The following is a 15,512-nucleotide window of genomic DNA, read 5'->3' as shown; positions in this document are numbered from 1 at the left end:
GAGACCCCCTTCAAAAAAAAAAAAAAAAAAAAAAAAAAAAAAAAAAAAAAAATAAGTATAGTTGTAAAAGATTGCATTCTTACAACATACAACTCACTTTTAAACATGGTTTTTTCATTAATTCAGGAAGCTTTTTAAACGCTCAATAGATGTGACTTCCTAGAAGCTTTGAAAAGATACTGAGAAAGAAAAAAGCAGTCCCTGACATCCAGGAACTGATTTGACACTGTGGCCTCACTGTTGTTAGAAGCTGGCGTTACTCTCAATGACTGGCAGTCAGAGCTAGACCATGTTACTGTCTTATTGGACATAATCTCTCAGAATACCAACATCAGACAAGACAATGCTGAGCCCATGATAAAAGGAGACAAAACAAGACTACTTCGGAATGTTTTCTAAGCACAGACAAAAACAAGGTCACTGTGCCACCCACAAAATACTTAACATTGTCCTCTCCCAGCTATTAAGAGTGACTGCTGCTTCTGTACCTATTACAGCTTGGTCCTCACTCTGGACTGCCCTCCCTGTGAAATTGCCTTTGCTTTCTGACAGCAGCCAATCTGGAATGAACCCCTCCTTCCTTAGAGTTTCCCCAAAATCACCCAACCAAAGCCTAAATTCTATAATACATTCTTTTTCTAAAACCCTCTTACTGATACAACCCATGCTGCCCCATGGTAAGCATTCTCCTTCACTGCAATAAATATCAAACCCAACTCTTTCCACTATTAGTGTGTTCCTGGCAGTCTTTGGCTAGAGGGCTTTGACAATACCAATAAAGCCTAGTCCCCAAGCACCTCATTTGGAGAGATCAGACTTATGCCCAAATCAATTAGAAAACTAGAGTAATAACAGCTTCCATTTGTTGTGCACTGACTTTGTGCCAGATAGGCTCTTAGTATACATTATCAGAATGTTAATCCTGTTATCAGGATCTTAATCCTGTGAAGTTGGTACTTTTTCATCTCATTTGCAGCCCAGTAAAGTGAGGATGAGAAAAACTGACCTAAGTCTGTTACTTCCTTATACTGCCAGTAATTCTTATAACCAGGTTTTGTATCCAGACCTGATTCCAAAGCACACAAACTCTATACTCTAATCATTCTATCTTGCATGTGAAACTAGATGTGATGCATGCTGTTATAGCCCTAGATCTCTTACATTTGGGTATTTTAGCTTCTAATAGTCTGCATTGTCATTAATTATTTAAATAGTTGTTAAGTGATGATGAATTGTAGCTGTGTCATATCATTGAGCAAGGTTAACCTATCTTGGTAATAAATTTCTACCGACGACCGCACAAATTTATGTTTTATACACCTGGGTAAGCCATTCTGTGTTTCATTAAAACAATATACATTCTTATAAATGCCTGAATACCACTTCTGGAATTGTATTCAGTATAGATCTATATTCAAGAATTCTCTTAGAGGGGGCTTCAATCAGTGAAAATTATGACTGCAAGATGATACAGTTATGATTATTTAGAGAAGTGGACATATTACATTTCCATATGGACCTTATAATCTACTTTTATTGTCAAATATGTGACTTTGGGCGAGTTCCTTAATTTCCCTGAGCTTCTGCACCCTTATCTACAAATAGGGACCATAACACCCAGCTCCCAGAGTTCTTAACAGAGGTGAAAGTACCAGGGCACACAGTAGATACTAATCCATGTTGTATGCCGGCCTCTCCACAGTGTGCCTCACCGGGCTCTTGACGCCACTTCCTTGCTCTCATGATAGTGTGTTACCATCCAGAAACAAAAGGAAAATAGCACTTGGAAAGGGAAAGAAGTAAAACCCACCAGTGTTGTTTCTGTTCATAAGGAAACCTTGTGTCGAGGATCATGGAAAGGATTTGCTTTAAAGGTCTCGTCGCATATTGAGTGATATTAATATACATTGTTATTATGTATTTAAGGGATGTGATTTATCATACTACTTTTGTCCATCTTCATTCTGCACCTCCTTTTGTGTAAACAAATGTTCTGTTAAATTGTCAATCAAAAACTTACGTAATAGTTTTGAATAATTCCTTCTTCATACTATACCTTTCTATTGGAGAATAGACACCTTTCTTTTTTTTCTTTTTTTTTTTTCTGAGACAGAGTCCCCCCGTCAGCCAGGCTGGAGTGCAGTAGTGTGATCTCAGCTCATTGCAACCTCTGCCTCCTGGGTTCGAGTGATTCTTCCACCCCAACCTCCCAAGTAGCTGGGATTACAGGCATGTGCCACCATACCTGGCTAATATTTTTTTTTATTTATTTTTAGTAGAGACAGGGTTTCACCATGTTTCCCAGGCTGGTCTTGAACTTCTGACCTTAAGCGATCTGCCTGCCTCAGCCTCCCAAAGTGCTAGGATTACAGTCGTGAGCCACTACGCCCAGCCTCTGTTGGAGAATAGACACCTTTCTATTGTAGAAGACCATGTAAGAATAATAAAATTCTGAAATTCCCTTATGAAACACTGTAGTAAAGCCAAAATTAGATCAAGCCTACAGACCTTTAGATTAGAAAGAATATTTTCAATACAACCTTCATGTATAGATTTAATTATCTGTGACTACCATAATAAGGTACCCATGGAAATCCACATTACCAACTTATACCCATTTTAAAAATATTTATATTATTGAGAAGTTACTTTAGCAAAAATATCATATAAGTCATCATTTAATCTCTGTGTTTTGTGCTTGTATAATTTTAGCTACTAAGATTTCTGAGGGTATTAAATAGGTTTTAAATGTCAGTCTAAATAATAACACTGGGCGTAAATTCCTGACTCATGAAAATATTTTCCTAGTCTTTCAGGTAAGATATTAAAAGCTGAGCTTTATTTTTGTCTGTAAAATAACTTCCAATTCCTTTTTATAAATATAGGGATAAATTTCTGGTCAAAGGCCAATTCTAGTTCATGTCTACTGATGGTAGACTGCCCCTGCGGTTTAAATTTGGCTTAGTATTCTTTTGCCGCCTTAAATTGCTGTGTTGCGTTTCTGTACTCTTGGAACCACTTTCATATCCAATACTTTTAGTAAGTCAGGTTTGCCTATATCTCTTAAACTTTGCAGTTAATGTGGGGATAGAATAAGTAATTGTAAATGTCTTAAAGGAAAGAGCAACTTAAATGAGTTTGAATAGTTTGAGAGCATTTGTGACTCTCAGAATTTTATCAGTGATTTTAAAAAATAGCTACTATAAAAACTTCTTCAGTAGTTGGTTACAAGCAGTAACATAAATTCAGCCACAGACTACTTTTGAGTTTTTTGGTTAATTGTCAGACGTTATGTGTTCCTCTTATTTATGCCTTGTATTATTCACATATTCAAAAACTACAGTTATGCCTTTTTTTAAAATATTTCCTTAGTTTTTTATATAAACATATTAGCATATTATTTATTGAGATAGACATTTCTTAAAATATAAAGATTTGTTTATTAGTTTATGGATTTAAATCTAACTATGCTGATCTAAAGACAGTTTTGAAACTTGCACTAAAAGTGCGAGTCTTATATTTCTTAGTTTCATAGCTGTTGGAAATGACAAGGGGGACAAACAAGCATGCATAGAAGGTGCTAAGAGTTTCTTGGAAAGTAGAAGGTAAAAAGAAACATGTAGCAAAGAATCGTTTTGCAAAAGATTTAAACTTAAGGAGTAGTACTGTGAAATTTGTATTAGGGCCAACTTATTTGTTTTAATATTACAAATGTTCAGTGGCCTCTTTTTTAAATATACTGAATCCATTCTCATTTTTAAAACCTAATTATTACTTCTACTGTATCTTGTTGATTTCTCACAACTGATACTGATTGTCACATGTCACAAACATGTTTCTCTTTTTAAAATGTGCATTAGCAATACACTGACCCGTAAATATGTACCTACTATATACCCACAAAAATTAAAAATTATTTAAAAAAAAAAATGAGAGGAAAACAAAGTACCTCTCACTGTTTATTATCCTGAATCCATTGTGGGTTTTCAAGGCCTGAAATCATAGAATTTTAGCACTATATGGAACACTTCTCATCACATTCTTAACCCAGCCCCAACCCCTCTCCAGATAAAGAGAGGTTGAAGTGATCTAAAGCAGACATTACAGCATAATTAGAACTCACATACGATGGATTCTACTCAAAGGTACTTTTGTATTGCATTTCGTTTTACTTGTTGCAGTCTTGAATTTGAGGGTTTTATGTTAAAGCTAGATATGAGATTCTTCATGAATTTATTTTATGTTTTATTTTCTATAACTCTGTGTTCTTTTTAAGTTCTTTTTAAGTCTCCTTTTTGGTACTCAGTAACACATCAAGGACTTTTTAAAAAGTCCTTATGAAATCCATTTTGGAGACTGGGCGCGGTGGCTCACACCTGTAATCCCAGCACTTTGGGAGGCCAAGGCGGGCGGATCACGAGGTCAGGAGATTGAGACCATCCTGGCTAACAAGGTGAAACCCCGTCTCTACTAAAAATACAAAAAAAAATTAGCTGGGCACAGTGGTGGGCACCTGTAGTCCCAGCTACTCGGGAGGCTGAGGCAGGAGAATGGTGTGAACCCAGGAGGTGGAGCTTGCAGTGAGCCGAGATCACACCACTGCACTCCAGCCTGGGCAGCAGAGCGAGACTCTGTCTCAAAAAAAAAAAACAAAAGAAATCCATTTTAGTTTCTGTATCATTTGAAAGGTTTTGATATATGAAATATTAATATGTAGATAAGAATGCATATAATATATGTTATGAAAATAATAAAATGAACACTTGTGAACCCACCACCCAGCTTAAGGAATGGAACACTAACAATCCCAGTGAGGGTTGGTCCCTGTGTGTTCCTCACCTGTGGCCTTCCCTGTCATTCCCCCACCAACCCTCAGTGCCACATTCTGTCATATATCATGTTTCCAGATGTCATAAATACCTTTTATCTGACTAAGAAATCCTCTTCCCACTGGGCACAGGGGCTCACACCTGTAATCCCAGCACTTTGGGAGGACAAGGCAGGAGGATCGCTTGAGCCCAGGAGTTCGAGACCAGTCTGCACAACATGGGCAAGACCCCATCTCTACACAAATATATTTTTTTAAAAAATTAGCCGTGCATGGTGCCGTGAGCCTGTGGTTCCAGCTACTCAGGAGGCTGAGGTGGGAGGATTACTTAGCCCAGGAGGTCAGGGCTACAGTGAGCTGTGTTGGTGCCATTGCACACCAGCCTGGGCAACAGAACAAGACCCTGTCTCAAAAAAAAACAAAAGAAAGAAAGAATAAGAAATTATCTTCTCACACATAGAATTTAAGTTTGTTAAATGTATTTTTTATAAGTAGATATTAAATGCTTTTTCTGTATCTGTTGAGGTTTTGTCCTTTAATCTGTTGATGTAATGAATTGTATTAATGGAATTTCCTAATGTCAGATGAGTGACCTTTGCAGTCATTTGCAAAGTTGGATAAACCAAACTTTTTAATGATTTTTATTGCTTGTACACTGCCACATTATATTTGCTAATATAGTTTTTAGAAATTATGACTTTTGTGTCTCTTTTTATTTTTATTTTTTGGAAGTGAGGTTCAGTTGTAACTTTCTTTCTCACACTGTCCTTATATATTGATTTTTACTGCCTTCACAGAATGAGTCAGAAAGTTTCTTCTTTCTTTGTTTAGGATAATTTAAGATTGGAAAAATCCTTTTCTTGAATGTTTGATAGAACTTACCTGTAAAACCCTCCTCTGTGCTTGGTATTTTCTATAATGTATAGGAATTTTGGAAACTTTTTTTTTTTAAGAATGTGTTCATTTTTATAGTATTGTCTCTGATTTCAAAATACTATCTTTACTATTTTTCATGTTGGGAGGCAAATTCTTTTTTTTAACTAAGTTAGGTCTCTAGCTTATAAATTATCAGTGTTTCTGGTTTTTTCATATATATATTTAGAGTTAAATATTTTCCTCTAAGTGCTCTTTTAGTCTCATCCCCAAGTGTTAGCATGATCATGTTAAAATTCAGTTCAAGTATTTCCTAATGTCCCTTTTGTTTTCTTCTTTGACCAATGAATTATTTAGAAGTGTTTTTCAAAACAAAAGATTTTTAAAGGTTTTGAAATCAGTATAAAAAGTAATTAAATTATGATACTGAAATGTTTTTAACTTTTTTGAGATTTGCTTTACAGCTTAGTACATAATCAGTTTTCATCAGTGTCCCATGAATGCTTAAAAAGAATGTGTATTCTTCATTTGCTAGGCATAAAGTCACTTATGTTTAGATTAAGCTTGTTTTTTAATGGAGTTCAAGTTTTACTGTGTGTGTATGTTTTGTTTTATTTTTTGATCTCCTTTTATGTAATTTACAGAAGAATATTAAAATATCTTACTGTGGGGCTGGGCACAGTTGCTCACACCTGTAATCCCAGCACTTTGGGAGGCCAAGGTTGGAGGATTTCTTGAAGCCATTAGGTCAGCCTGGGCAACATAGCAAGATCCCATCTCTACAAAAAGTTTAAAAATTAGCCAAGTGCAATGGCATGTAACTGTAGTCCCAGCTACTCGGGAGGCTAAGGCAGGAGGATCACTTGAGCCCAGGAGTTTGAGGGTACATCCTTGAGTTTTTTTGCTTTATCTGTTTATATGTACAGCATATAAATTTTGAATTGTTGGCCAGGCACAGTAGCTTATACCTGCAATCCCAGTGCTTTGGGAAACTGCGGAGGGAGAATCACTTGAGGCCAAGAGGTTGAGACCAGTCTGGGAACATAGCAAGACCCTGACTCCACAAAATATTTTAAAATTAGCTGGACACAATTGTGTGTTCCTGTAGTCCCAGCTACTCAGGAGGCTGAGATGGGAGGATCGCTTGAGCCCAGGAGTTTGAGGGTATAGTGAGCTATGATGGTACCACTGCACTCTAGCCTGGGCAACAAAGCAAGACCTTGTCTTTAAAAACAAATCTCACTGTGATGGTAGATGTGTCCTTTTTCCTTGCAGTTTTTTTGATGTATCTATTTGTACATACAGCATATAAATTTGGAATCGTTGGCCAGGCACAGTGGCTCATGCCTGTAATCCCAGCACTTTGGGAGACTGAGGCAGGAGGGTCACTTGGGGCCAGGAGGTTGAGAGAAGCCTGGTCAACGTAGTAAGACCCATGTCTACAAAAAAATAATAATAATAATTTTTTAAAAATAAATTTTGAGGCCGGGCGCGGTGGCTCAAGCCTGTAATCCCAGCACTTTGGGAGGCCGAGACGGGCGGATCACGAGGTCAGGAGATCCAGACCATCCTGGCTGACACGGTGAAACCCCGTCTCTACTAAAAAAATACAAAAAACTAGCCGGGCGAGGTGGCGGGCGCCTGTAGTCCCAGCTACTCGGGAGGCTGAGGCAGGAGAATGGCGTGAACCTGGGAGGCGGAGCTTGCAGTGAGCTGAGATCCGGCCACTGCACTCCAGCCTGGGCGACAGAGCGAGACTCCGTCTCAAAATAAATAAATAAATAAATAAATAAATAAATAAATAAATAAATTTTGAATTGCTGTATTCTGAATTGAACCACTTATCGTATTTCTCTAGTAATATTTTGCACCCTAAAATATATTCTCTCTGATACTAATATAGGTACTTTATTTGGGGTAGTTTTTGCCTGGTTTTCTTTTTTTATCCTGTAACTTTCTGTTTTCTCTGTCTCTGTAAATTAGATATATCTCTTATAAATAGCATTTAATTCATCCTGACAATCTGATTTTTTTTTAAATAACTGGAGAGTTTAATTCATTTACATTTATTATGGTTACTGATACGTTTGCTTTCTTATGTTTTCTCTTATTTCTCTTTTCAGCTTTCTTTTGAATTGAATAAATTTATTTTTAATTGTATTGTTTTCTTTCTGGTTTGGGAGTTACATATTACTACTTTTTGTAAATACCTTTGAAATTTTAACATTCATGCCCAACCTAGTAAAGATCTGTACCCTCATCCTGAACAATACAAGGATTTTTAAATCAGTGCTCTTCATGCTTTTGCTATTGTTATTTATAATTTTAGTGCCATCTTATTTATTTGTTTGATACTTCTATAAATTCAGTTTCCATCACTGAATGTTTTCAGTGTGTAGATTTATTTTCTGCTTATCTCTATTCCTTATTGTGTCTTGATCCTTCCATCAAGTAAAATTTTTCTTCTTCTAAAAATACGTGCTTGAAAAATTTCTGTGGTAAAAATGTATGGAAGGTGAACTCAGTTTTTGCCCATCTAAGAATGTTATTTTGGCCTCATTCTTCAAATTTTGTTGGCTAGACAATTCTAGACTGGCAGTTACTTTCTTTCAGTACTTCGAAGATACAGTTCTACTTTCTTCTGGCTGCTTTTTCTATCTCCTATTGATTGTTTCCTAGAATTTGAATGTATACGTTCCATGTTGAACTCAATTTGTGAGCTTCTTCCTATTTCTTATGCTTGGGATTTGTTGTGGTTGGAATTTGTTGTAACCTGCATCCAAACTGGACATTTTTTGTGGATTCACAGTTAATACATTTCTCCCTTCCACCCAGAGCCACTAACCCAAGAGAGACAAATTTATTTCCTGTCCGCTTTTGTAGGACAGATTTTTTTCCCCTAGTTGTGTGACCTTTTCTCTGAGAGTGAAGCCTTTGCTGAGCTTTAGTTTTAAGCAGAGGTTTCTGCAGTCTTACTTCATCCTACAAAGGCCCAAGGCTTTATGATCCATTCCTCTGAGTGCAGCATCCTGTGAAAATAGTAGCTCTAGGCCATTGGTGTTCAGTTGAAATTCCTAGGGCTGTCAGCTTAGGCACTTGCTAGTTTCCTGATCTTGTTTTGTTTCTAATCTCAGAGTATTTCTTAGTTTCTTGCAAGTTCATCAGTTTTTAAGAGGTATCATGTGTGAGTGCATATAAATTTTTACATATATATAAGAGAGGATTTATTTTGTTGTTTACAAGAGTTTTTTAGAGATCTCTAAGTCTCTTCTTTGCCTTTTAATGGAAACGTTCTCGTCATTTTTTTTTAATCAAAAAATCACATTTTGTTTCTCCTGTCACTTCTTGCTGTAGGTGAGCAGTAGGTCATCCAGTCCCAGTGTCAGAATGATTACTACCTCAGGACCAACCTCAGAAAAGCCAACGCGAAGTCATCCATGGACCCCTGATGATTCCACAGGTGACCAGTCTGTTTCTTCATACTTACGAAGTTCAATCAATCATGTTTATATTCATTTTCATTTGGCCATGTCATTACTCTAATTTTTACAAAGGCAGGCATTATACTGTTGTTTAGATTTTTATATGAAATAAACTATTTAGCAATACATGTTAAAATGCCATTTTGAATACAGAGACAGAGACTGCCTTGCCTTCTGTATTTTTTTTAATCCAGATACTAAACATGTATTTTAAAGATCATCTGTCTGGGGTTTTTTCCAGTTGCAAAGCATATTGAATTCTTGATACTTCAGCCTGTGATTTTCCTACTAGATACATCTTACTAGATGATAGTAGTAAAGTCATTATTTTTTCAGTAACCAAAATCGGAGAATGGTAAAAATCATCCTTATCATCTTCCTCTCAGTCTTTTGTTCTAAGGACATAAGATGTACCTTAAGGTGAAAAAAAGTCTGACCATTGACCTTTTGAATTATTTTTAACTGATAAGAGACCCCATTTTCAGTTATACAAATATTCTATTAGACCTTTTGAAGCCTGTGAAGAGTTATTAAAGCTCCCCAACATGAATAACTAACTGGTCACAATATTAGTATTAATGTCTACCTGCCTAAAGGTAGTGATGGCACTGTTTCATTATGGGCAAACAGGAAATGATGTGCCACAGTAGAATTAATTTTTCCCCTAACTTTAAAAGAATACCTTGATAAATGTTTTTAAGTGTACTTATGAAATTTTTTATTTATATTATATTAAGTCATGAAGGGAAAGATGATCTCTTAAGCCCTTGGAAAATTAAAGCATTTGGTATTTTATATAAGATCGACTATGTTATTAATAGTAGCAATTAGATTGAAATTTAAAAGTCAGCTTTCTGTCTTTACAAACTAAAATACAACTCAAGTATTTATAGTTATCTGATGTGGTTTGGTCAAGTTTATAATTTAATTTAAAAAATTAACTGGGTGGTTTTTCTCTGTGTCATGTAAGATAGAACTATGTTTAGCCAGGGTGTACTCTCCAGTTTTAGGAAGTTTAAATTTAGTGGTGGCAAAAACTCCTGTTTCACCCCTAGCACAGCCCAACCTAGGACTGTCCAGAGCATTCACCACTACGCAGCACATGTATAGAATTCATTATAGACTTGCTCCTCCCCAGTGGTAGACAGGGAAATGCTCTTACCCAATTTTATCATTAACATTCAGGTGACAGCAGCTCTTTTTGATTTCTGAACCCTTTGGCAAGGGAGTACGCTCCCTGACATTACAGCATTTGCCCAGGTCTGGTACTCAACTCAGCAGACCCTCCTGTCTTCAGTCTATACTAATCTATATATGCCAGTCAACAGTGTGGCAGATTGTGACTTCATGGGGGTAAAATAAAAAATGTTTAAGCCTCTGTCTCACATAACTGCTACATTTCTGCTTCATGTGTTGCTTCTACCTTCCAACTCCTGTTCCACTGTTTCTTTTTTGTACGTAGAAACACCACAAAATACCAATTGCTAGAGATAATTTGCAATATCAGTTGAATTTTGTCTTTGCCTTGAAATATGTTGCAAATGTGTGGCTCTAATTTCGAATACATTTTGACAATGGATGCTCTGGTTTAAGTTTATAATTAGTTCAGCTTTGCAGTATTTCTAAGAAAAATATTGATAGCCAAGCTATTAGATTGGGAACCCTAAACTAGGGAACAGATAGAAAGTCTTTCTTTGCAGGCCCACTGACCAAGGAAAAAATTAAGAGTGTAAACCTAAGTTAAAACAACCTAATTAAATTTTTTTAATTTGAGAGGTTTTTGCATATTTTCAGAGAAAGCTAAAGAGCAAAACAATTTAATAATCCTAGCCAATAATGAGTGCTCTTCAGTTCCTATTTATAATATAATGGGTGTTTAAAAAGATACATATACTGAGAGGATCTAGTGAGAGAGATATCTAGACGCACAATAGAGGGAGCCGCAGAGGGGGAAACTCACTAAAGAATTTTCACCTGTGCTTAGTACTTTGCGAAGATGTATTAATACAAAGTATAAGGCGTGGCCCCATTCCTTGCAGTCTGGTTAGAGTCATAATACTGACACATTAAAAATAAACTTATACTATATAATAACTTACTAAATTTATAGTACAAGCTGAGTGTTTCGGTAGTTATAAGAGAAATCAATTAAACAAGACCTGGCATGGTCTCTGACCTTTTCATAAAATGATGAGACTTGTTCTTTAGTCATAAAGCAGAAAGGAGAAGGCAACATTCCACTGAAGGGAATGCATACTCAAAGAATATGAGATAGTAACAAGTGTTGTGTTTGAAGGGTCAGAAAAGAGAGTTTGCCTAATTTAACCAAACCGACATGTGCCTTGACATTCAGGAGAAGCAATTAGATTTGATTAGCAATTGAAACACACATACACACACACACACACACACACACAACTTTCATTAAATAATCTTCCAATCTTTGACCAATTATTGCTAGTAGGGACTGGAAGTTCAATTTCAATTTAGTTTGAAAGTGAGAAAGTGAAATCCCACTTGTTTCAGAGAGAAGATGAAATTCAATGAAGGACCTTAAGTTCCCCACTATAGAAGGATTTTAATTATTTGAATTACACAATCCTTGGACTTTTTTTCCACTCTCAGAATACCATGCAACATTGATGCATTATACTTAATTCTAAAATACATATCAGGTACAGGGTGCTGATATAATGAGATATATAATGTATCAGTGATCTAAGAAAGAATAATAGGAATGGAAATCTTAAATTGAGGAAACTTTTTCAAGACACTTAAATTTTTCTAGTAAATCAGGAGGAAATCAGTCATTTTAAATCAGTTTTAGTTTTGTGGAAAGCAGTATTTATGTGGGAGCATAATTTGAAACTACTGTTGGGGTGGGAGGAGAGTTGGTCAGAGAAATAACAAATTAAGTGTATTTCTTGTTGAGCCACTTCAGAAAAACACACATTTATGTTAGTACTGTATATGAGCTTTAATGGTAAGGGCCTTAAGTCTCTACTGTTTTTCTGTATTGCCCTCCAATATTTAATAAACATTATTTTTCAATATGCAATTCATACTATACTGTTTTAAATTGTTCTTTCTTTCTAATTCTCCATTTAATATGAATGATAATGATAACTACCGTCATGTGTTGAGTGCTTAATATACGCCAGCATCGCATGGTGTTCCTCACAGGTATTATCTCATTTGGTCTGATTTCGCTAATTAGCTTTTGGAGTTTCTTGCAAGCACATTCTCAGTGGCTTTAAAAAAAAAAAAAAAACAAAAAAAAAAAAAAAAAAAAACTGGAATATCAGCTAACAATAAATTGGAAGATTACTGAGCCAGCAACCCATCTTGAGTTTTTTTGGATTGCATACAGTGCATCTGCTGTCATCCTGACTTGCCTTTATCCACACCACTCCTTCAAGGAGTTATTTGTCAGAAAAAGACTGAACAGCTCACTCATTTAGCTCATTTTTTCTCTACTAACAGTGGGAAAGCAACTACTTCTGAAGTAGAAAATTCTATATTACTTCAGAGTTATTCTGCTTACTTCTGGAACTGTTCTACGTAACCATTAATGTTGAGAAGAGACTATCCCATACATCTCAGTCAAGTTGTATGGCAGTTTTACCTCTTTTGAAATATAAACAAAAGCATTCTATTCAAATAATTTTATAAAATTGACTGGTTGTTTGAATTAATCAACTTACCTGTTTTCAGCATGACATTGAGCCACAGGTTTCATCCTCTTTTTGGTCCCTTACTGTTCATATTTGTAATACACTCTCATCACCAACATCTCATTTTCTGCAGTGATTCTTACTAGGAAGGGTGAGATGAGCGGTGGGGGTCACATTATAACCTATATAAATTGAAAGTGATCCTCTGGAAGAGAATGTATCTCTGCTTTCTCCCTTTCCCTGTTAAGGAATATGGATATTAACAGAGTTGACATAGCCTTCTATAAAATAAACTTAGCATGATAAAGAAAAGAGATGTGGGGTTTGATTAGATAGGGTCAATTAAGACTAAATTTAAAATATAAAGGTCTCATATCACTGTTTTTGTTTTTAATTAACTCAGAGCTTAGAAGCTCTGATATATTGTGTTCTATTCAGTTTATAGTCAACTTAAATTATAGATATGAGAATATGATTGCATTCTAATATCTAATAATTGAATATCCTTTTTTTAACCTTTAGAATTCAGAAACAGACTCTTCCATTACCAATAGCCATAACTTTTAATTTACATAATATTTACTTTAGGGAAAAAAAAGCATTTCATTCATGCTTTCTTGCTGTTCATTTATAACTATTTGTGACAGAAAATGAATAAAATACCTGCTTGATTCCAGATACCAATGGATCAGATAACTCCATCCCAATGGCTTATCTTACACTGGATCACCAGCTACAGGTAAAGGAGTACTTTCTCATTGGAAGCTGACTTTTTTCTTCTTAGAGAGTTTAAAGCTGATAATTGTGTTGCCACCCATCATTCTATAGTCCTTAATTTATCCTTTTAGTTGGTCTCCTTAAACTTTTAGAATCAAATCAAAATAAACAATTTTTTTGGTTAAGTTAATTAAACATTAAATTGGCAGACTCATATTCTTTTCAGTCATCTTAAAATCCTCCAGTATCTTTCCTTAGTACTGCTAAGCGTTACATTTTCACTGTTTAATTTTAGTGCGTTAAAACAAAACTCATAGGTTTATTTCTATCTAATACATTTGTGATACATTCTCGTGTTCGTAGTGACTGAAAATGTAAATAATATACTTCAGTGCCTCCTCATGAGTATGAGGTCTATGAACATCTTTTAGTTTGATCCTGTTTGCAACCTGAAATGTCATACCAGAGACTACAACTCCAACAATCATGGTTCTCTGTAACAAACTGTTAAAACAGCAAGAGTAAATTTAAATGCTGAGTTAACTCTGACAAAAGGACCCTGAGATTTTCTAGGGCATGGTTTAGCAGTTATTTTTAAAAGATCATTGCTTTAGTGCTATAAAAATATATCACAGTCTCTGTGTTAACTTTCAGCTAGATATTGAAATTTGATGTAATTATGTTTTAACATTCCTGATTATTTTCAGCCTCTAGCACCGTGCCCAAACTCCAAAGAATCTATGGCAGTGTTTGAACAGCATTGTAAAATGGCACAAGAATATATGAAAGTTCAAACAGAAATTGCATTGTTATTACAGAGAAAGTAAGTTATTTTTTATGAATAAAAATAAAAATACATTAGTATTTTGAGTTTAAAATATGATAAGGTGCAATGAAAATGTAGTTTTTAGAATTAGTCATTAAGTATACTTTCAACTTGTTTAAGCTTTAAGCACCCTTTTACTAAAAATTTTTTATGCAAAACTCAATCCTTTTGACTATATCATATTAGTGCTATGGAAAATAAACTGGTGCTCTATACCCATTGTTTTATGTTCTCAGAGCTGTTTAGATTTATTGTTATAAAGACTTATTGTTTTCTTGTACATAGATAAAATAATTTGATTTACTAACATTCAGTTGTGCCTTATCTTAAAAACATTTTTGTAGATACACTTTTTCCAAGTGTATGTTTAGGATTGGATTACTTATTAAAAGACTGTATTTCATAACTGAGTGTTTTTCTAAAGTGTTATAGAAACTGCCTTCCTCCCTTTTTAAAGAAATCCAGTCTAATTTCCTTACTACTACATTCACAGTTCTTAAATATGTATGTATCTTCAGTTTTCTTAAGCATGACCTTCAGGAAGTTTTATACTTAGGAAACTGAATTATTAGTGGTAACTAAAATGAAGTGTTAAGGAAAAAATTTTGGCAACTTTATATATGTATGATAATAGGATTCCCTTCATTAATTTTAATCTAAATAAATGAAAGTTTTTTTTCTGAATTTGTGAAAAGCTTTCTGTATGTGCTTCAAAAACAAAGAGAGAATGGATTGTTTTATCACAATTTATTGATACAGTGATTTAAATGGAACCAACCTAGTATTTGAAAGGTAAGCCTAAATAGGAAATTAAATACTACAGTCTGGAAATTGTAGAAGTAATTATGGAACTGCTGGCACTTTATGTTGAAAAAGCTTGATTTCTTATTTCACGTATTTAACCTATACTTTTGCCATACTTTAATCATTTGAAAGAAGAATTCTATGCTGGAAAAAACAAATGGTAGAGTAGGCTGTTGGCTGTGAAAACTGTGACAGTTTTTTTTTTTTTTTTTTTTTTTTTTTTTTTTTTTTCCCCAGGTTGGCCTTCTGGCCCCGGGCTCAGCTCCCTGCCGGCTCCGCCCCCCGGGTTCACGCCATTCTCCGGCCTC

At 35.1% G+C, this 15,512-nt stretch overlaps 1 protein-coding gene across 5 annotated transcripts in view; it reads left to right on the top strand.

The window, feature by feature from the left end:
* Positions 1-15,512, top strand: part of MAP3K7 (mitogen-activated protein kinase kinase kinase 7) — a 74,779-nt gene that overhangs the window by 54,736 nt on the left and 4,531 nt on the right. For 3 of the 5 annotated variants that reach the window (XM_025382911.1, XM_025382910.1, XM_025382912.1), the window contains 3 exons: positions 9,056-9,161; positions 13,535-13,596; positions 14,282-14,397. In XM_025382911.1, coding sequence (XP_025238696.1) covers positions 9,056-9,161; positions 13,535-13,596; positions 14,282-14,397 — 284 coding nt within the window. The remainder of the gene's footprint in view (positions 1-9,055; positions 9,162-13,534; positions 13,597-14,281; positions 14,398-15,512) is intronic. The other 2 variants (XM_025382914.1, XM_025382913.1) reach the window with 1 other exon arrangement.

Source organism: Theropithecus gelada, chromosome 4, assembly GCF_003255815.1.
Source record: "Theropithecus gelada isolate Dixy chromosome 4, Tgel_1.0, whole genome shotgun sequence".
NCBI classification, from domain to species: Eukaryota; Metazoa; Chordata; class Mammalia; order Primates; family Cercopithecidae; genus Theropithecus; species Theropithecus gelada.
This window is presented reverse-complemented; position numbering and strand designations above follow the sequence as displayed.